This window comes from Chanos chanos, chromosome 13, assembly GCF_902362185.1.
Source record: "Chanos chanos chromosome 13, fChaCha1.1, whole genome shotgun sequence".
NCBI lineage: Eukaryota > Metazoa > Chordata > Actinopteri > Gonorynchiformes > Chanidae > Chanos > Chanos chanos.
In genome coordinates, this window is record NC_044507.1 from 17,451,177 (window position 1) to 17,474,847 (window position 23,671).

The 23,671-nt window shown below is 38.7% G+C and overlaps 1 protein-coding gene and 1 pseudogene across 2 annotated transcripts; both read left to right on the forward strand.

Annotated features, from left to right (window-relative positions):
• The first annotated feature begins 566 nt into the window (after positions 1–566).
• Positions 567–16,527, forward strand: LOC115826053 (hemicentin-1-like; annotated as a pseudogene).
• Positions 16,528–17,642: 1,115 nt separating this feature from the next.
• LOC115826168 (intercellular adhesion molecule 1-like) lies at positions 17,643–23,048 on the forward strand. 2 transcript variants are annotated; one of them, XM_030789888.1, is made up of 6 exons: positions 17,643–17,744; positions 18,150–18,407; positions 18,501–18,830; positions 20,111–20,368; positions 20,462–20,791; positions 22,768–23,048. In XM_030789888.1, coding segments are annotated over exons 1-6 (1,230 nt in total). In that variant the 5' UTR covers positions 17,643–17,692; the 3' UTR covers positions 22,770–23,048. The 2 variants fall into 2 exon arrangements, with proteins under 2 accessions (XP_030645748.1, XP_030645747.1); XM_030789887.1 differs by lacking the exon at positions 22,768–23,048 and having other exon boundaries at positions 20,462–20,934.
• The last annotated feature ends 623 nt before the right edge of the window (positions 23,049–23,671 follow it).

The window sequence follows — 23,671 nt, forward strand, 5'->3', positions numbered from 1 at the left end:
GCTAGCAGAAAAGGGAACAAGATTCAAACATAGATTCAAACATACCAAAATAGACATAAGAGGGAAGTGTCTTCTCATCCGTTTTGTGTATAAAATGTGGTTCTCATGAAGACGCCCTCATACATGCTTTCTGGAAATGTGAAAAAGTAAAAAAAAAAAAAAAAGTTTGGCTTGAAATTCAGAAGTGGATGACTAATATTTGTAAAACTGAGATTGATTTAACACCCCTGCAGTGCATTTGGCAGAGGATAGACAATCTGAGGCACCCTGACAGGTTTTGCACTGCTCACCGGTGTATGAAAAACTTGATGAAACGCTGTTTAACAATAGAAAAGACAATGTCTAAGGACAGAAATAAAAGAGAACAATTTAGTAGAATATGGCATGACATATACAAAGCCTTATAATTAAAGTATGTAATTAAAAGTCAGAACAGAAGCATGGACCAGACAGGGGGGAAACACAGGAAGGAGAACCATGTGTAAGTGTATATGTGTGAATGTGAGTGTGTCTTATATGTGTTAGTGTGTTTAATGTGTTAAAGCCATGGTGGGTGGAGATGGGCCATGGGTAGGTACGGTTTTGTTAATGCACAGATGCGTTGTTTTGGTGAAGTAGGTTGTATATGTATTTCTTTTGTTGTTATTACAATCAAAAACCCAATAAACAAACAAAAAAAAAAAGAGGGAAGTGTCTATTGTTTAGTTTATTGAACTTACATGAACATTTTATAGATCTCTGTTTAAATGATATTCTGGACATATAGCTTCATTAGCTCATTAATTCATTCATTTCATGTGAGATTTCACCACTGAACTAATGCAGCTGACAGAGCTAACTCGTTTTTAAAAATTCGTAGCAGTTTTCATCTGCCCAAAAACGTTTCTACTGTTCTCATCTCCTCCTAACAGATATAGTTAAATAGATCTTTGTCCTTGGACTGTAGTGTGCATCCAGCCGTCTCAACACAATCCCAGGCCCAGTCTCCCCAAGCCTCAGAACTCCATTGTTTGCCTGTGTGGATATTTTGCAATATCCAGTGAATTTATGATCAACATGCATGTTTTTGTTTTTCTGGACTCAAAGCCAAGATCTGGAGTATTCATTTCTGTTGCCTAAGAACTGAGCTTCAACCTTTGTGATAGGTTTGCTTACCGCACAATGCATAGTTGCCAGTATTTGCAACAAAAAGGCATCTCAGTGTGTGTGTGTGTGTGTGTGTGTTTGAATGTGTGTGTGGCAGGTCTGTGTAAATATCAGTCACAGAATGACTGTTTCTAAGGAGAGTATTCCTAAAGAAAGAGATTATGTTGTTGGAACTGCTGTTAATTTTGTCCTGTGTGTGGGGTAATTACATTGGTGTACAAAGGAGTTTTCCAGACAAATTTTCCTTTGAATTTGACTCATGGTATGAGTTTATCTTGCCAGGCTGTCACAGAGTAAATTTCATCTGTGCTGAAAACAGGGAGTGTTTCATTATCGGTGGCTAGTTGTACTTTTGCAGTCAGTCCTCTCTCATGCGGCACTCTATTAGGATAAAAAAACACTCTTTTATTAACTGAGAAAGGAACAGGTTGTCTTTGCCAAACAATAAACAATACACACCCACTACCCTAGTGCCAGTGTTCACTAGTTAACAGTAGCATCTACGGAAAGAGAAAAGAGGAAACAGGATATGATTTTTGATGACTGGATTATGGGAATTCCATTCACTGTAAATCCAAACTACTAAATATAGGATACTTTCACTGCAATATTCATTCATGGGAGAAACAATAGCAATGTGATTAAAATATGCATTTTGAAACAATGCATTGTATGATTATTTTCAGTCTTTTTTTTTTTTATTTGGGAACGAACACACATATAAAACTGTGTGTGTGTGTGTGTGTGTGTGGGATAAGAGAGATATCTACAGAGTTTGATGTCTTGCCTTGGTATCTTTGGTATCTAGGCAAGGTTGCATGTACATTTTGTATATATGTATATAACACACACACACACACACACACACACATATAACATGTATATGTAACCTGGCCTAGATACCAAAGATACAAAGGCAAGACACCAAAGTCTCAACAGCAGTGAAAAATCCCCTCAAAAAGAGCTTACAACTACAAATTCAGGCCACAAGTTGAGATAGACTAAGGCATGACTGGAATTCAGATGTGTTTCTCTTGAGGAAGAACACAAAGTAATTTAGAGCCTCCCGGATGACACATCCCACACCGCGTTGCTCTCTGAAAGGCTGTTGGAATGGCTAGTGATCATATTAAGGCTCAGGCCAGTGCCCTGAAATGCCGCTAATTCTTTACAAAAAAATAAAAATACTTAGGTCATTAGATGTTGTCACAGACTATTATATCGACATGTTTCAAACCCAGAGTTATTATCTTTGGAATGACATATGTCAGCGAGACACTTTTGACCCTGCGTGTTTCACTTCCCTGACAGCTTTTTCAAGCTGAACTTCTTCACAAAGGTATTTTTTATACTTATCTAACCACATCATGGCAGAAATACAAAAGCTTGGTCAAACTTCCCCCTTTAAGCAGAGTTTAAGGTTCTGTTTTGATATATACAGATTATCCTCAATTTGCCAACTCACAAAACTGTATAATAGCACACTGTTGTAAAACTCTCCCCTGTGACGAGTTTAAAGTGCTTTGACTTCTTTCACATTACCCTGCAACACACAATCTCTGTCTTTAATTCTCGCTCTCTCTCTTTCACTCTCTCTCTCTCTCTCTCTCTCTTTCATACACATACACATATGCAAACACTAAATATACCTGCCAAAATACAGAAAACACCTCAGTAAACAAGAGACCCACAGCATGCTTAGAAGACTGTGATTCCATATGTGTACTAATAATTAACTGATTTAGTTAACTCATACCTAAATCTCCTCATCTCCTTAGAACTCTGTGACTTTGAAAGGGGGATTGTTTTGGACAATGTGGCAATGCTTCAGTTATAAAAATATTCATTGTAAGAGCTAATAGACCAGCTTTTTGACTGTGATGCCTGTGCACTGTTTGGAGATGTAATGCAAAAGAGACAAACAACTCTAATACATCTGTTTTAGTTTTTTTTTTTTTCATCTGTTCTTAGATTTTAATTTTTACTACATTAAATCAACTTAGCAGGCAATTTAGTCAAGCAGAGTCCATTGAGAACTTCCCAGAAAAGCATTCCAGGGCCAGACTGTGACCTCATAACTCCTTATTCCACCTTCAAAAAAAAAAAAAAACCACAACAGTGAGTAAAGTAGTTCAAAGTACACACACACACACACACACACACACACACACACACATTTCTCTATTGAGCTGTGGGAAAAACACAGTTACATGGTCAAACAAGTCATTCTTCACTCTGTTCTCAATAAACAGAATGGTTTACTGTATGATTATTTGGTTTCAGAGACCAATTCAAACACTAATAGATAGATAGATAGATAGATAGATAGATAGATAGATAGATAGATAGATAGATAGATAGAGTCATTTTGTGTAATGACCCTATCGTGCTAATCCTACCTCTCCTATCTTTCCTCCAAACAATGCCTTGTCATGACATTGCCCCCATCCATGAGCCATGAATGACTACAGGACAATTTATAGAGCATGTAAACAATGTAAACTATACAGTGAACATGTTCTGGTTGTGGCCCACTGCTTTATCAGCATGTTTTATTTTGATGCTTTCTTCATGTTTGCCATTTACCTCTCTCTCTCTCTCTCTCTCTCTTTCTCAAACACACACACACACACCCCATCTGTGCCAATGACAATACAAACATGATGGACAGTTAAGGTACCCCGACTCTAATGACCGGGACTTGAGGGTTTGTCAGCTGTGTAATGATATGAATAATGGAGAAACATTCTTCAGCACAAAGGCAGAATTATGATAATTATTCTAAAGTCCTGTTCTATACATTCTTACTAGGACAGAACAACAAATCCTTTTAAGAAGCACTCTTTTGTGAGATCTTATCTGGATGTACTTATGCTTCTCATGGTCATGAGCTGACTTGACAACTTTTGTGGTACACAGCACACTGTCTGATGTTGCCACACTCTTCTCTCTTTGTGCACTGAGTTTAAGATCTTATTGTAAGAGTGTCCACCAGTGAGTTACTACATTATCCCAGTCTAAATCTACATAAGAGGACGAATAATCTTAAGCGTGCTTTCCATCTTACACCAACCATGGACCCATTGAAACAAAGAGAAAGCTACAGAATAGGATGTTTAAAATGGCAGAGTAAATTCCAAAACGACACTATCTACCACTGTAAAACATTCCCACAGTAAAACGTTTCCCACTATATCGAAACCACAGAAGAAAAAAACACGATGGTGTTTAACGTTGCTTATAATAGAATGTGTAGGTGTTATCAGTCAGCTTTGTTGACCTCCTCGCCAACAAGCAAGAACTTTTTCTCGATATCAGGCAAAATTTCTGTATATACAGTATAAAGAAGGAAAACTTCACCTCAGATATTTCGCCAATGACTCATAAAATGAATCTATTAGCTGAAAACAATGACAACAATCTAGTGAATCAGTTATGAATTAGTCCATCAAACAGTTCACGATTTGCACTCAATATCATCTCAACAGCAAGTCAACGGAAAGTACCAGATATCCATGTGGGCGTCTCAGTAAAATCCCATATAGGACCGAATAAGAGGAGTGCCTGAGTTCAAACACGTGTCCACTCGTACTTCTTTAAACGCCTCTGCGTGTAATTTAATACAGAGCAGAAATAGAATGTGAGCGCAGGGTCAGTACTTTGTTCATGTTTGGCTGCTTAGCGCCTAGGAAATATCCTATCGATTCAAAACCTCGGACTATAGATTTCATCACTGCATGAATTTCACTGAATTTCGACATTTGTCGTTTGTCTGAAAAAAAGGTAGGTCAAATGTGTGCAGCAGTGTTCCGTTCGATTCTCGTCGGTTGGTTAACAGTTTGTATCTCAGGTAAGATATAACTTCACAATGTGCTATCGTGTTTATTTACTTCTTTGTTTATTTATGTATTTATCTATCTGTTTATGTACCCTCGTTTCGTTAATGGTTTGGTAAATATGACTTAATAAACCTACATAGCTGATACGTATTTTTGTTATTTTCCTTCTCAGTGTTTAGGTGCACGACTTATTGTTGTCCATCGATTACAAAAACCTCAAATCAGCACTGTTTTTAGACCGGCATCTAACCCCACCGCTCTTTGCGTCTCGCACTCTGTAAACTAGTTGTACACTACATTCAGTATGGTGATGTAAGTGGATTACATTTGGAATAAACTAAGCTCGAATAGACAAAGATTTATGACTGTTCTAGAAATGCAGAGTGTAAAACAGAGCTGGTCTATGCTTAATACTAACGAAACATCAGACTATAGTTGCTAGTGGTAGTGTTCTGTGGGTTACGAGTAAATAATAAAAAAGAAAATGGGCTTTTGGGAACCAGAGGAGGGCGACCATACCTCTTAATTTACTGAAACATTTCTCTGACATGCTGTCATAGGTACAAATGTGAGCGACATCCTTGAATTTAGCTCACGTTTGGTGGTGGTGAGATTTGGGGATCCTGTGTCAGTGAACTGCAGCACCTCCATTAAACATATCGGCATGGGCTGGGAGTCCAGTGTGGGAGATGTAGACCTGAGCGACGATGTTAATGTGACCACCTGGACAGTTCCAGAGCTGACTGACTGGGTCATAGAGCCAATTTGCTTCATCAACATTGATGTTGACCAGCAGATCACCAAAACTCTTTCAGTCATTGTCTATAGTGAGTATGTTTTCCCTGTTGAGAATATGTTAAGTATGTCCATAACTCATTTGTTTGCTCATCCATGCTCAGAACATGTCTTTCTATTTACACAGAGACTCCAGACAGTGTGTCCGTCAGTTATGTAAATCACACAGGCCCAGTGATGGAGAAGACACAGTATGAGCTCCAGTGTGACATTAAGAACATCGCTCCTGTTCAGAATCTCACTGTGAGGTGGTACAAAGGACAGAATCTAGTGGACAGTCAAACATTTACTAATGACTCCAAGACTCCAGTGAATGTTTCTGCTACACTCCTGATCACTCCCAGTAGAGCTGATGATGGAGCTCAGTACAGGTGTGAGGCAGAGCTGGACCTGGGAGCAAAGGGACCTCAACCTCCTCCAGTAGAGATGTCAGAGACTCTTAACATGACTGTGCATTGTAAGTCTTTTCTGACAGACTGTTGTAGAATTTCATATGAATTTTTGAGAATGCTGATTTGGGCCAAAATTGAATTAGGGGCTTTTTCCTTCAGTGTATGTCATGTTATTACTGCCTTTTGAGTTTCCTTATTTTATGTGTCTGAAAGTGTGGAATCAATTAATTTCTCAAATCAAGCTAAAGTCATGCCACTTAAACAAACAAACAAACAAACAAATAAATAAATAAGCAAATAATAATAGTAAAACCACCAATAAAACATGTAACCACACTGTATATTTTAGTATTGTTGTGTACATTGTCTGTTGTCTGATACAAATGTGTCAGAAGTGCAGAGGTCAGAGTTGGCACAGAGTTCAGCATGTATGCTCTAATGATATGTCACATGGTCATATAAAGCAGTCATTAAACCCTTATGTACAGACACCTGAAGCAAATTTTGACTGCATTTGATTAAGCTAATGCAAAGAAAAGCAATGACTTATTTTTTTCTTTCTTACTTCTTCTTTAACATGATCACACGTATTCTTCTCTGCAGACAGGGATTAACGTTAGTGGGTGAAGAATAATCCGTGGTTGCTCATTTGTTTTGTTTGATTTTTCTGGTTGTCTTGTACTATTGGTATATAGGAAATGTTCTGTTTGTGTAAGTGTGGTTTATGGGTCTTTTACTAATGGTAAGTCTTGTCATCTTTCTTCTCCAGACCTGGATACTTCAAACTGCTCTGATGATATTACATTGTTGGAGGGAGAGACTCTGGGAGAGTACTGCTCTGTTTCTGGAAATCCATCTCCCAGCATCACCTGGTCACCCGTCGTCGACCCAACCCGCCCCCTCCGCAGAGGAGATCGGGGTCAGTACACCCAGGTCATCCGAGGAGCGAAAATAATTAATCGCACGGTGGCTGTATCAGTGACATGTAAGTGTTGTATTCAGTGTTTCCTGTACGCCTAAAAGACAGTGACACACAAACGTACACATTTCCAGACTCTCTCACAGAAAGGAATATGAAAATGCTCTGCCTAGCCTCCAGAGATAGGTGTTAAATATTGACAATGTGGATATAGGTCAATAGTTCACATAGTTTTTCAGATGCCTATAGTTCATGTCTTTCTGTGGGTTAAGCTTTGAAAATGAGCTGCATTGGGTTCCAATACCTTTATTCCATATTCAGAAAGCTTGCCTTTTTGTCATGCATTAAAACATACAAATGTTTTCATTTGTTTATGTTTTATTTCAGATGCACCTGAGTTTTCATGTCTAAGCCATATAACTGTAAAAGAGCATGAAACCTATAACTGCACAGTAGCAGGATATCCAGAACCTACATTATTCTGGATGAAGGATGGAAAGGCTGTGGAGAAATTTCCAGAAAAATTGTCTAGATATGATGCAGGACGGTACACAGTCACTGCCAAAAACAGTGTTTCACAGGTCAATCACACACTGCAAGTTGATGTCCACTGTAAGTAAACCATACATCTCTATTAAATGAACCTAAATCTCAACCAGTAACACTAGTATGTTTGCTTGCTCTGACCTGTTTTAAAAATGATATAATTCAGCATTTATCAAGGTAGTACAGTTAGTAAAAAAACCCCAAACAAACAAAAAAACATTGTTATATACTGTAAACATGAATTTTCAGATCCACCTTATAAAGTTAGCAAAGCATTGTCATTATACTGTAAACATGAGTTTTCAGATCCACCTAGTAAAATTAGTGAAGCATTTTTGTTATACTGTAAACATGTTTTTTTTTTTTTCAGATCCACCATCAGACATTCAGTTGGAAGATGTGGAAGTAGATGTTGGATCTTCAGAGACTCTAAACTGCACATCCTCTGGAAATCCTCAACCACAGTACAATTGGATTTATTATCCAGCAAGCAATGTGAAGATGGAGAATATTGATGGCGTGTCAAGGCTGTATATCAATAAGGCGTCTGGATACAACATTGGAAATTACACATGCATTGCTACAAATAAGTTTGGGAACACCTCTAGCTCTGCCCGAGTTCTCGTACGAGGTAAGGCCTTCAGTTTAACTTATGCTCTATAAACTGATTGTGTCACTTTGAAAGAAAGAGTGTAATCTCTGTAGTATACCCCTTATGGCATGACCTAGTATTTTACTGAGAATATTGTAAATGATTTGTAATATCCATAAATCTAGCAAAATTACACAATGCACCATAAATGGTAAGTGATATTCACATAAAAGTCCCTTGGTTATAGAATTGTAGATTAGGCTGTTTGAGACTATTTTGTCTCTAATTTGTAAAACAGCATGCTGGAATAGGCTGTATCACTTATGCTGGATTATAGTTTTTGGAGATTGCTCAAAAATGGTGAAACAGGGTAAGAGGCTACTTTGATGTTTGTTCTTATTCTAGTTGAGTCTTTAATAAAGATTAAAATCTGAATGGCCTTTTGGAAAATCTGATAAGTTTTGAGTACTGTTAGGCCTACGTAACGTTTCCCGAAGGAAACTGTGGGGGATGGTTGCTACCCATGGGCAGAATTGGGCAGTCACTTCCACAGATAAATTAAATGAAAGAGTTCGGCCTTTTATTCGTCTTCTGTTAACTTCAGTGAACAAAGGTTATGGACTACTGAAAAAAGAGGCGGGTCTATCGTTGAGCGTCTTGAAGATGGATGTTTTGTACGACTATCGGAGATTTCTAATGTGTATGATCCTGGCACTGTGCATTCTGCTGGTTGGATCTGATGGTAAAGTAGACTTTTTCGAGTAGACTGAATGCAGTTTTTACATTTCCCACCACAAAATGATAGTTCCTTTTTAGAGAAGTCATATCAGGCTCCTTTTACAAATACTCTTCTGGAGCCGAAATTTGCCGGATTTACTTCCTTTTTAATCAAGTTCATTCGTATTACGTGAACTACCATGTGCTTAGACATTCAGACAGAAAAGGGGACGTTACTGCCGATTGTGGAAAAGGAACATTCGTGTAGTTTTATCACGGGCGGTGAAAAACGCCTTTTCGTTGCCAGTCGGACGATCTTGACACTTTAGACACAATGCATCAGACGATTTACTTTACAAAGTAGACGTGATAAGATAGAATAGATAGAATTTCCTGCATTTGAGATACAAAAGTTTGAACAGGGTTCGTATTCATACTGTATCCGTATTTTCTGGTGCAGAGCTATGTGCTCGTTTTCGGTATTGTATGATATGGTTTGCTGGTTCAAGGAAACGCTAGGTTTGAACATTCCATTAAAGAATGAGAGGGAAGTAGATGTGCCCCTGTTTCATATGGTGCTGCCCTTCCTGATTTCTTTCTTGTCTCTTTGCTACTTAAGTCACAAAGCATTATTCTCCTTCCTCCACGTGTTATCTAGGCTATAATCAGTTACCTTTAAACGGGTGGTTCTTATAACGGACTTTCAGGATTCATAAATCAAATGTAATTTGTTCATTGTTTTCCGTTGTTTATGGTACAGGTGCTGAGACATTGTGTCCCCTTCAGCTTAATCAGTCCAGTATAGTGGTGAAACACAATGAGCCCTTCTCAGTGAATTGTAGCCTGCCGTCAGGAGCCACAGGGGAAATTACCTGGACGCTTTCGAATCGAGAAATTCACAGTTCAGTCTTTGAATCTGGGAATTTTCACTGGAACGACACCATTATGTGCTCTGCAACAATTGTAGGATTTGGCCAATGTCACAAGAATGCAAGTGTCACAGTTTATAGTAAGTATTACAAAATGCCTTCAAAACAGTATTCACATTTTGTTGTACTTCAGGATTCATATCACACATGTTTAGATGTAGATGTAGTAATTGCTACTGAACATGTGAAGATTAGGAATGGGGAAAAGCAATAAAACATTCATTGCAATGTGGTATTACTGGTTCATTTTTAGGGGACTGGTCATCTACATTAAGGATAGCTGGTGCCTTTTTTTGACCAGGATTTGTTAAAACCTAACATCTGGTTTAAACAGATGACAGTCAGGAGAGTAATAGTCGGGAGGCCACTGTTTATTGCAGATTATGTAATACAGTAAAGTCGTACATTCAGGCAGCCCATGTTTATCATTCATGCCTTGTTATGTATCATTTTTTTCTCCTGCAGAGACTCCAGACAGTGTGTCCATCAGTTATGTAAATCACACAGGCCCAGTGATGGAGAAGACACAGTATCAGCTCCAGTGTGACATTAAGAACATCGCTCCTGTTCAGTATCTCACTGTGAGGTGGTACAATGGACAGACTCTAGTGGACAGTAAAACATTTACTAATGACTCCAAGACTCCAGTGAATGTTTCTGCTACACACCTGATCACTCCCAGTAGAGCTGATCATGGAGCTCAGTACAGGTGTGAGGCAGAGCTGGACCTGGGAGCAGAAGGACCTCAACCTCCTCCTGTAGAGATGTCAGAGACTCTTAACATCACAGTACACTGTAAGTTAATCGCCGCTGCAAATCCTAACAATTGAAACAACACATATCAGTATGATACACCTGTTTACAAGCATGTATGTCTTTTGGTAATGTAGAGAAATGACAACTAATCTTCATAAGGCACATAGTTTGATTTCTTCCACCTCTATCTATCTCTCTCCCCTTGCTCTCTGAAGATGCACCTGTCATCAATACAACCAAGTTGCCTTCAGTGGTGCCGGTCATCAGAGGGTATTCGGAAAACCTTATCTGTGAAGCAGACGGAAACCCAGCACCAGAAATCGTGTGGATGCGTGACAACCACATCATTGGGTACAGCAACCTTGCGATTACAAACGCGAGAGCTGAAAACGAAGGGTTTTACACCTGCAACGCCACAAATATGCACGGCAGCAATAGCACAACAGTGAAAGTGGTATTGAAAGGTAACGAATAATTCACTGTGTCCCTTTTTACAACATACAGGAGTGATACATGTTCTCCATAATCTTTTATAATTTCATTCAAGCGCTTTAGCTCATAGCCTGTTACATTTCTAGTTTATTTTACCTCTTGTTAGCGACTTCTATGGGCAAGATTAATTTTAAAAATAATATTTATCTGTGTTGATTATTAGGACGATATGTGTTGTGTACTGTAGGTAGGCTAAGAGCAGCGTGAAGCAAAGGTTTTGTCCTTTTCCTCTACGCGTATTTGCTCTCTGTCCCTGTTTGGATACTTTTGCTATCTCTTGGACAAACACAAGTGATAGACAAAGGTGAATGAGGTTTTTGACATCCATTTATACGTACCAGTATTGCTTTGTGTTTGTTTCCTGTTAAATTCTCCAGTCTTCCACCCCAAGCTCCTGGTTTAGCAAATGACCTGGAGGGAAGGAAAGCACACTGACATTCTGTCCAGGAATACTGATGCACTGCTGTTTGGTCGCACTGGTTCTCAAGAGACCATGTTTGTGTGTGTGTGTGTGTGTGTTTTGCACCTCAGCTTTGCTTGTAGTTGTGCTTGGTGGAGTTTTTTCTTTCTTTTTCTTTTCAGTTTCATTTCAAAGGTTTTTGATGTGAAACCAAACACTGACCACGAATGCATTTGCAATTGATTTCACTTTTAGTGTAGTGAGCCCATATGTTTGGAAAGTGAACATTTTCCTGTGATTTCATATCTGTTATATCACAATGTCATTCAGCTCCTGTTTTTAATGGCTGGTTGATTGTACTTCTTCTGAACATTTAAGTCAAACTTTTGATGTTGGAGCTGTGGTATGCTTTATTTACCAGTGTGTTCTGTTTCTCTTCACACAGAGGACTATCTGCCGCTCATAGCAGGATTTGTGGCAATCATGGTAGCGGTCATCATAGTTGGCTTCACCATCATTTTCTCCATCTACTACAAAAACACCAAGATGGGCCATTACAGCCTGAAGAATGCCAAACCCAACCCGCAAAATGGCAACATAGCTCAAAATGGCAAAGAAAACACCCTTCCCATGACGAAACTGTCTCTACCACAGAGTGTAAACCCAGCTTAATAGTCTAATCAGACCATCAGTCACTGGACCAGAGACGGGTTTCAGTCTTCAGCTCCCAAAGCTGACTGGACTCATGATGGTACAGGCTTTGGTTCTGAAGCCCCTAGCTGTACCCTGCCTTTTTTGGGCTCGCTCTTTCTTTTTTTACCTTTTCCCATTCCCATAAAGTTGCCAGTCATCCTCACAGAAGCATGTTTTACTACTGTCTTTTTCTTCTGTCTTGGCCAAGTCTGAGTGAAGTATTTTCTCCTTTTTTTTTTCCTTTTTTTTTATTGTACCAGAGGAGATAAACGTATAAACTTCTGAAACTACTGCCAAAGAAATGATAAGGAAGCACCACGGGATAAGATATTTCATTTCTTCCCATTGTCTTATTGTTGTAAATACTGTTTAAATGAATAGGAAATTGCAGGATTTGATAAGAGCATTTTCCTGCATATGAGCAAAATCAGCAAATTGTCCTTTTGTTCTAAATGATAACTTGGACATATCAAGGAAATTCTCTTGTTTTTTTTAATGTTAATATAATATTTATGGTGATCAATCACCATACTCTATATGCACAAAGCCAAGTAAGTTCTGAAGAGAATGGAAACATATTTAATCGTGAGTGTAAATATTTATTTTGTTACCTATGAAAATTGCACTTGTATTGACAGGTATTTTGAGCCTTTGTGTACACAGGACATGTAAGTGGTATACATTTTCTTTTTTTATAATTTGAGTGGTGACACGCAGGGGCATAAACTTGAAGTCCTATCTGAAGGAAAAATGAGGAAAACAAAGTTTCTTCCTGTACAAACTATAAAAACTCAGAGGAAAATACTGTAACAGTTTAATGTAAAATTACTTTTTTGAATGTACTTTTCACCCGATATTTCCCTCCTGTGTAACCACTGTACCATATTGTGCCTTTCTGACCACTGCTCCGTTAGTAGTATTTATCATTTTTGTAAGTGTAAAATGCTCTTATTTACAAGTAAATTTTTACTGTAACACTTTGCTGTAACACTTAGAGAAACATTTTTAAAGGACTCTAGGGAGTTATGTTTCCTCTTTATTTCTTTCACATAGCTGTTTATATGAAAGAAGCTTTAATTTAATGTTTAACAAGCACATGTTGTTCAGTGTTTTAGTGCAAACATCAAGCTTCAGAATACTGGAACATTCTCGTCCAACTTTGTGAGGTGGTAGCAGTTCCATTATCTCTTCAAACCTCCATCAAATCTGCATCACCCACACCAAATCCAAAGGTTTGGGCTTTGAGATCTGTAATGGATCCCCTAGCCTGGTAGAACATGTTCAGATTAGTCTGTCAGACTGGAAAATGCTGCCAAATTGTCCTGTTATTGCAGATATAACAGGCCAGGTTATTTTCGTGCACATTTCAGTGCACCTGTTGTCCACCCATGTTGGCAGCACATGTTCCAGCAATTTCTATTCACACAAAGAGTCCAGACAATGTGTCCATCAGTCAAGTAAATCACACAGGCCCAGTGATGGAGAAGACACAGTGTGACATTAAGAACATCGCTCCTGTTCAGTATCTCACTGTGAGGTGGTACAAAGGACAGACCCTAGTGGGCAAACAGACAGTTTCTCACACCTCTAAGTGTTCTCCCCTGCACTCCAGCTCACGCCGTGAAGAGCTGATGATGTAGCCGAGTACAGATGAGAGACAGGTGAGGCACTTAACATTGTCTGTAAGTAACACACTGTTACAGGTGCTCATAAGTGTTGAAGGCATTTTGTAAATGTACGACCATCGTGTTACACAAATTGTAATAAAAATTTCATCCGTCCATCCACTCATTTGTCTGTACAGTCATACTTTTATTGTAAGCAGCCACAAAATGTTGGGGTTGCATGTTGCAATCGCTGTGCTTTACATAGAAGGTAATTATTACAAGAGTGAGCTGTAGTCGGATAATGAATGTTATCTGCAACTGGCCTTCAACTACTCATTTACCCAAGATATATTCCTCAGTGCAGATAAACGCAGGGAGTGCCCCCTGTTGACCATACTGGAACACATTCAGCTGTTGTGGAGCTGTAATCATAGAATGGTGCCAATGGTATGTGAGTAAAACTATATACACTACAACAGACAGGTAGATGGATAGGTAGATAGATAGAAAGTGCATCACCCCTTTTCAAAGATTCATGAAAATAAAAATGGAAATGTCATGAAAAAGTGGGGTGGAACTTTTTAGTCCTGTCTAAAATGACGTACCACACAACTAAGCAAGAGGAAGGAAGGAAGTCTTGGACTCCATATTTTGTTTTGTAGGTTGATAGTTTAAGGTTATGACATTCACATCTGGTCAGAGCACATGATGTTATGACCTCAAAAGTGAAGACTCTTATCAAACACAGAAATCACATAGTAATACACAAGGTACTCGTGGCTCCACAGATGAACAAACTAACTAGCATCCATATGAGTCCTACTTGTGTGTGTGTGTGTGTGTGCCATGTGTGTATGTTTGGTTTTCAGGTCAGTGATGCAATTGTTCAGAGAGTCTATCTATCTATCTATCTATCTATCTATCTATCTATCTATCTATCTATCTATCTATCTATCTATCTATCTATCTATCTATCTATCTATCAAATTGTTAGAGGAATCCCTCATTTTTCTTTTAAGGTGTTGTTCTCACATGAAAGTACTGTGCAGTCGCAGGAACTGTTTAACCATCACTTCCAGTAAATGGTTTCTTGATCTGACAGTACGCGGCTTGAAAGACCTCATCAATCATCACTTTATCTCTTCAGCAGTACCAGCTACGCAGAGCACCCAACCCCAAATTATTTCAGAATCCAGAACATTGGCACAACCAGACTCTCAGGAATACAGCTGTATTTTGGAACCATCTCCATTCCCCTCTTTCTTACGGTGGACCATGCTAACTTTTCAGAAGATACTGAGAGTACTGCTGATCACACTTTTACATGGCGGTGAGATTTCCCCTTTGAATCTTTTGCTTGAATCGTCGCTTGACTTGTGGGTTTGTATGCCACAGTAAGGAAACTTTTTCTTTGTGACAGAGAGAGAAGCAACTAGTCTCAGTCAAAAGTGTAGAGATGTAAACTTCCCTTTTGAAGAGGAAACTATACTATAACTATACTTCATTGTTTTATTAATCAAAATAACACTTTGTATCACCTAAGACATGCAGTAAGAAATCCACTTCTTCCATAAATATGAGAACGATCACACACAGGAATAATTCACAGTGTGGTACAGTGTGTCAGGGTGTAGTGAATGGAGGTGTCAAAGAGGACCATCGTTTTTGCTCACAGGGGGTTTAGCACGAGGTTTTTACAGATAAGGGGGTACTGATTCACATTCAAAACCAAACTGTAAACAATAAGCAGCAAATCTGCAGATTAATAAGCATGAGACCCTATGAAAAAGAGAAGGGCTGCTGAGATTTGCCTGAGAGAGCAGCATATGAGGTTAAAGTGAAAATTAAGCTGAGTTTCTGCTGTGATAGATGTTCATCCGCTGGAGCTAAGCCCACCCAAGGTTGTGGTGAGATTTGGGGATCCTATGTCAGTGAACTGCAGCACCTCCACTAAACATTATGGCATAGGCTGGGAGGCCCCTGTGGGAGCTGTAGACATGAGGGATGACATTAATGTGATAACCCGGACAGTTCCAGCGCTGACTGACTGAGACATAGCGCCAATATGCTTCATCAACACTGAAGATGCACAGCACACCAAAGCTCTTTCAGTCATTGTCTATAGTGAGCCTATTTTCCTTGTTGAGAATATGAAAAGTATATCCATAGCTGTTCTTTCTTTGTTCATCCATGCTCAGAACATGTATTTGTGTTGACACAGAGACTCCAGACAGTGTGTCCATCAGTTATGTAAATCACACAGGCCCAGTGATGGAGAAGACACAGTATGAGCTCCAGTGTGACATTAAGAACATTGCTCCTGTTCAGTATCTCACTGTGAGGTGGTACAAAGGACAGACTCTAGTGGACAGTCAAACATTTACTGATGACTCCAAGACTCCAGTGAATGTTTCTGTTCCACTCCTGATCACTCCTAGTAGAGCAGATGATGGAGCTCAGTACTGGTGTGAAGCAGAGCTGGACCTGGGAGCAGAAGGACCTCAACCTCCTCTTAGAGTAGAGGCAAAAGCTCTAAATGTTGAAGTATGTTGTAAGTTTTCTTTTTAAAGATTTTCATCTGAACAACTTCTACAATGGTATAATATGCTGACAGTTCTGCTGCCTTGTGGAATAAATGGTCTCCTTGTGATCTCTGGTTTCTATTTTCTAAATTCAGAGATGCAAAGAAATTGGATATCGGTGAATACCAGACACCAGTGAAAGTTACAAGTGTGCACAGCAACTCCCCTCTAGGTATCACTGTGTCATTATTAGACAATGTATCACCCGTTGGTTCAAATATGTGATTGCCATAGGTAAATAAAATGGATGGACAAAACAACAAAACAATAGAAACACTGCACATCGTATGAATATTTTTTGACTGGGCCACCCTGTGATTTCAGGACACTTTGGAAAGGTGTTATGCAAATTCTGAACTGTGTCTGGTGGAATACTGAAGTATTCTTCAAGATGGAAGTGTCTGGTTCTTTGAGGAATGAAAGGACAAAAACTGTTCTGCCCTCAGCACTCCAGGATGTTCCATAAAAGTTCAGTGACTTTTCAATGTGATGACTGGGGATGCCATGGAAGGCCTTTAAGGTCACCATGAAACTGCTCTTGAATCTGTTTAGAATCTGTCTGTGTGGCAGGCTTATCTTGTGTAAACCTTACCTAACTCTGTTTACTCTCAAGATAGGGCTTACGGGAATAAGTTTAGTAAATGTCCAGCCAGTATCATCATTTTAAAGGTACCGACTACAATGTATAATTCTGTCGGAATAATTGTTGTTGGGCAAGACGTATTCGTGTCATCAGAAGTCACCCCTATCAGTAACAAGAATTACAGTGTAAAAGTTGGTTTGGAAGCAGGACGTGTTCGAACATTGTCACCACAACTATTATAATAGCACAATGTGCGGTAGATCTGTCTCACGATACTGTTGGCATCTGTGAAATGGATATCGTGAATAAGATTAAAATCGGTCAACATATAATATCGCCATATCGCCCACCCAGATCTATAACACACCGCTGATGTGTAATTGACTAATATTTTTTCTTGTTTGCTGTGTTGCCAACATTCGGTCAGTCGGTTCCATATAATCTGATATGGAAAGCGGATTTCCATTTTATCCGCGAACTGTCTTAGTTCGAAGTCTTAGAGTTTTTGCTCTGGCATTAAATTTAATGATTATTAAAGCTTATAGATCTTTCAGGGACACTTTCAGTAGGTCATTGAGGCGGAGCAAAAGGAACAGCATAACGACGCTCGGCAGACGAATGGTGTTGGCTGACTTTGGACTTGAACAGAAGATATCAACGCGTTGAATTTAATCTTCTGTTGCCATATTCCCAAGGTTTTCAAGATGTCCGTGTTACCCAAATTAGTTTATCTCGCATCGTTTGTGACTTTTAGAGGTGAGTCTATGACAATAGATAGTTGAACATTTACTCCCTCTGTCCTCATATCGGTTTTCCAAAATATTGTTCTTGGTTTTTCCTTGAATTCTGTAGTTTCATGTCAGTTTATTAGATGGTCCATGATGATGGGCTTCCTTATTATTTAGTGGTTCAGCGCTCAGTAATTTTCATTTTCAAAAATAATACATATCTTACTGTGAGCACTTAACCTAAGTAATATGCCTGCAGTGGGTCACTAAGGAATCAAAAAATGTCATCCGGATATCTTAGAACTTAGAGCCCACCCAGATTCATGATTTCCTAGACAACAGAAATTCCTGTTGAAGCCAGTTTTGACTGAAAAATGTTACATTTATCAAAGCTGAATGTTTGTCATTTAACTATTTAATCATGGTTTGACAGTGTCCTGTGGTAACCTGAAACTAAACCCACCCAAGGTTGTGGTGAGATTTGGGGATCCTGTGTCAGTGAACTGCAGCACCTCCACTAAACATTATGGCATGGGCTGGGAGGCCCCTGTGGGAGCTGTAGACCTGAGGGACAATGTTAATGTGATCACCTGGACAGTTCCAGAACTGACTGACTGGGACATGGAGGCAATATGCTTCATCAACTCTGATGATGTACAGCACTCCAAAACTCTTTCAGTCATTGTCTATAGTGAGTCTGTTTTCCCCACTGAGAATACGTAAAATATCCATAACTTATATGTTTGTTCATCCATGCTCAGAAAATGTATTTGTATTAACACAGAGACTCCAGACAGTGTGTCCGTCAGTTATGTAAATCACACAGGCCCAGTGATGGAGAAGACACAGTATGAGCTCCAGTGTGACATTAAGAACATTGCTCCTGTTCAGTATCTCACTGTGAGGTGGTACAAAGGACAGACTCTAGTGGACAGTCAAACATTTACTGATGACTCCAAGACTCCAGTGAATGTTTCTGCTCCACTCCTGATCACTCCCAGTAGAGCTGATCATGGAGCTCAGTACAGGTGTGAGGCAGAGCTGGACCTGGGAGCAGAAGGACCTCAACCTCCTCCTACAGTACAGGCAAAGGCTCTAAATGTTGAAGTGTGTTGTAAGTATTCGTTTTTTTTAAAGATTTTCATCCGAACAATTTCTACAATGGTACAGTAAGCTGACAGTTCTGCTGCTTTATGGAATAAATGGAGATTCCCCCTCTCAGGTGTCTATTTTCTAAATGCAGAGATAGAACGAAATTTGATGCCTTTGAATTTTCATCAGAAAGAGAGAATGAAAATTACAATCAGTGTGCACAGCAACTCACCTCTAGGTGTCACTGTGTCAATATTATACAGTATTGACATTTCAAGCTTCAAGACATTTTTTGTATTAAATACAGGGGAAAAACCAAATATTTTCCAGTCACATTTGGAGATTATTGATGTGTGTGTGTGTCCGTCTGTCTGTTTGTACAGATGTGTAGGTATGTTTTTTTGTAAGATTTGAAAAGTGTGCCTTTGCTTTATTTTATTTTATTTTTTTAGAGGTTCTTCCTCTATAATCTCCTTATCTTACCTCCTTAGATTCATTGTAATCTAACCTGAAGAGCAGATTTCCATTTTACCTGTAAACTTTCGTTGCTCCAGGTCTTACAGTTTTTGCTTTGGCATCAAATGTAATACTTATTACAGCCTATAGGTCTTTCCATCACACTTATGGTAGGTCACTGAGGTGGGGCAAATAGAACAGCATGATGACGCTCTGCAAGCGCATGGTGTTGTGTGACTTTGGACATGAACAGAAGTTGTCAACGCGTTAAATTTAATGTTCTGTTGCTGCATGGTGTTCTGAGGGTTAAGACAGCTGTAGAGAGATTTAAACATACATCTTAGTCTGATTTAAACATCATCAGGATGTTGTCCATGTTGCCTGGGTTAGCTTATCTCGCACCATTTCTTACTTTTAGAAGTGAGTCTGTGACAATACTTTGTTGAACCTTTACTCTCTCTTTCCTCATATCGCTTTTCCACAACGTCATGGCTGGTTTTTCCTTGTATTCTGTAGCTTGCTGTCAATATAGTTGATGGTCCATGATAATGGGCTTCCTTATTATTCAGCGGTTCGTAATTAGAACACAGTTATTTTCATTTTCAAAATAATACATACCTTACAGTGAGCACTTAATATATGTTTTACTTAAGCTAAGTAACAAGTCTGCAATGAGTCACCAAACAATCAAAAAATGTCATCTGGATATCTTAGAACTTAGAGCCAACCCAGATTCATGGTTTCCTGGACGTCAGAAAGTCCTGTTTAAGCCAGTTTTGACTGAAAAATGTTACATTTATCAAAGCTGAATGTTTGTCATTTAGCTATTTAATCATGGTTTGATAGTGTCCTGTGGTAACCTGAAACTAAACCCACCCAAGGTTGTGGTGAGATTTGGGGATCCTGTGTCAGTGAACTGCAGCACCTCCACTAAACATTATGGCATGGGCTGGGAGGCCCCTGTGGGAGGTGTAGACATGAGGGACGATGTTAATGTGATCACCTGGACAGTTCCAGAGCTGACTGACTGGGACATGGAGGCAATATGCTTCATCAACACTGATGATGGACAGCACTCCAAAACTCTTTCAGTCATTGTCTATAGTGAGTCTGTTTTCCCCATTGAGAATACGTAAAGTATACATAACTTGTTTGTTTGTTCATCCATGCTCAGAACATGTGTTTGTATTAACACAGAGACTCCAGACAGTGTGTCCGTCAGTTATGTAAATCACACAGGCCCAGTGATGGAGAAGACACAGTATGAGCTCCAGTGTGACATTAAGAACATCGCTCCTGTTCAGTATCTCACTGTGAGGTGGTACAAAGGACAGACTCTAGTGGACAGTCAAACATTTACTGATGACTCCAAGACTCCAGTGAATGTTTCTGCTCCACTCCTGATCACTCCCAGTAGAGCTGATGATGGAGCTCAGTACTGGTGTGAGGCAGAGCTGGACCTGGGAGCAGAAGGACCTCAACCTCCTCCTAGAGCACAGGCAAAGGCTCTAAATGTCGAAGTGTGGTGTAAGTATTCGTTTTTTTAAAGATTTTCATCCGAACAATTTCTACAATGGTATAGGAAGCTGACAATTCTGCTGCTCTATGTAATAAAGGGTCTCATTGAGATCTAAGGTTTCTACTTTCTAAATTCAGAGAGAGAAAGAAATTTGATGCCTTTGAATTTTCATCAGAAAGAGAGAGTGAAAATTACTGCAAGTGTGCACAGCAACTCACCTCTAGGTGTCACTGTGTCAATATTATACAGTATTGACATTTCAAGTTCAAGTTCAAGTTCAAGTTTATTTAGAGCCCAGTGTCACTGTTTACAGTCTCAAAGGGCTTTACAGGCCACAACAGTCAAATCAAAATATGACGGCACCCCCTGACTTTCATCTTGCAATAGTTGTGACAGTGAGTCTGTGACAGTACTTTGCTGACTCTTTATTCCCTCTTTCCTCAAATCGGTTTTCCAGTGTTGTGCTGGTTTTTGTTTGTATTCTATAGTTTGCTGTCAATTTATTCGATAGCCCATAGTATTGGCCTTTTTATTGCTTAGTGGTTCGTAGTTAGCTCTCAGTCAGTTTCACGTTCAAAAATAATACATGTCTGGCAGTGAGCACTTAATATATATTTCACTAAAGCTAAGTAACAAATGTGCCCTGCGTCAGTGTTAGTTTTGTCGACAAAAACCGTGATGGAAAATGTTCGTCAATGAACTTTTTTTCCACAATGAAAACGAGATGATAACTAAATAAAATGCACATTTGAAAATCAAATCTGTAAAGAAATACATAACCATTTTCGCTGATGAATAATAATGAGACGATAATGTCAGAGACAGACAAATGGACAAGAAATATAGTTATGATAGGCCTATATTTTTTCATTCACTTGCGTGCCTGCACTCAAACTGCATGCTTATGATTCCTTTATACATACTGATAGTGCTGCCTCGATATTGCCCCTCCTCTGGAAATCGAACGTTAAACATTTTAACTAACGTTAACTTGGAAACTCAAATCATGGCTACTCTTGGAAGAAGAAAAAGAATGGATTTGTTCACACATTTTAGCTAGAATACAACTGAAAATAAAATGCACTACAAACAATGTGGGTGCAAAATCGGTGGGAAAAATACCACAAACCTCATTTGACTAAAATTCGACCAAAACTTGCATAGTTTTCGTTTGCTAAGTCTAGACTAACACTAACAATGATCAAATGACTAAAATATGACAAAAACGTATATATATTTTGGTCAAAAGACTAAATCTAAGACGAAATCAAAAGTGTGTCCTCGCCTTTTGCCCAGTGAATGCTGGGATCAGCTTCCCCCGCGACCCTAATTAGGATAAGCGGCTTAGATAATGAGTGAGTGAGGGAGTGAGTGAGAGATAAGGGACAAGTCTGCAATGATTCACTGAGAAATCAAAAAATGTCATCCAGATATCTTAGAACATAGAGCCCACTTAGATTCATAGATTCCTAGACATCAGAAATTTCTGTGTAAGCCAGTTTCGATTGAACAATGTTATATTTATGAAAGCTGAATGTTTCTCATTTAACTATTTAATCATGGTTTGATAGCAGTTTCTATTTTCCAAATGCAAAGACGGAAAGAAATTTGATGTCTGTGAATATCAGACAGAGAGAGAAACTGAAAGTTATGATTTAAACATTATCAAAATGTTGCCCATGTTGCCTGGGTTAGCATCAGAGATGTTTAAAAGCACAGCACACTATAATCCTTTTCTGACAGACTGTTGTTAAATTTCACTTAGTAGACTTTATGAGTCAGTATTTACATTTTCACACACAAAATGCAGTTACAATAATGAATTATATTTGTGTGAAATGCTCCTTGCAGTGCAATATTATTTGCTAATTAAACAACAAATAATGGGGGTTTTGTTGTATTATATATTGTCCATCTGTGAAGATATGTAGGTATGGTTTATTCTAAGATTTAAGAGGTCAACTTGTTTTGTTTTGTTCTTTAGAGATTCTCTCTCTAATGTCTCCGTATCCTGTGATGAAGTCATTGAACAAGGAGATACTGGGATCACCTCCACACATTCGCAAAGGAAAACAGACAAACCATGAAATATATCTGCATCTCTCAGACCAGGGAATTATACCTTTACTCGGTTTTTCATAGTTATGAAGCTTATGTCTGTGTAACGTTTTGGAATTCCAATGACCATCAACCATCAACTAATATTTTATCCATAGTCTGCTACTAAGATGTACTTTATATGTTCATTACATTTATCTTTTTTTTTCTAATCAGCCAATGTGTCCTATACTGTCTTTTTCCGGATGTATCATTCATAGTCTTCCTGACAATTAAGTAAACTTGCATAATGACCAGAGAAAAGAGTATTTTAGAGTATTTCTTTGGTGAAAGGTGAAGCAGCTTATAATGACTCACTGATTTGTTTCTATTTTGTTTGTTTGATTGTTGAGGGGTTTTTTTGTTTTTGCTGCTTTAAGTGTGAAATCTGCTTTAAAGCCCAGTGCTGTGCAACAAGTTGTATAAGACAATAAACAGATCCAGTATGTTACAATAACTCAGTTGTCCCTGCCAATGTCTCACATGCTCCTCAGAGATCATCTAACGAAAGCTTAATTAGTTAATTGTTGTGCTGACTATCAGTAATCCTTGCAAGACAGTTCTCTTGTTTGATATTCCGATGTTTTAGAAAGTGAACTTTAAGAGACGCGCAGCTGATGATAATGTATTATTGAATTGAGATTGTTAATAATTTAATGTGATATGATCATTTTTATCTCCCGTTATTTGAGAAATGCTGCAGACTTACTCAACAGGTGCATACGGTCCCTTTCTGCCTTGCTGAAAATGAAAGACAAGTCAGTTAACTTTTTTTTTTTTAATTCTTTGTC

What these genes read in the sequence shown, in the direction of transcription:
- LOC115826168 (XM_030789887.1), top strand. Translation starts at nt 17,693, where the DNA reads ATGTCCGTGTTACCCAAATTAGTTTATCTCGCATCGTTTGTGACTTTT. An exon ending in ATCGTTTGTGACTTTTAGAG is followed by an intron (nt 17,745 to 18,149) that starts GTGAGTCTATGA and finishes ATGGTTTGACAG; the next exon opens with TGTCCTGTGGTAACCTGAAA. An exon ending in TCTTTCAGTCATTGTCTATA is followed by an intron (nt 20,369 to 20,461) that starts GTGAGTCTGTTT and finishes GTATTAACACAG; the next exon opens with AGACTCCAGACAGTGTGTCC.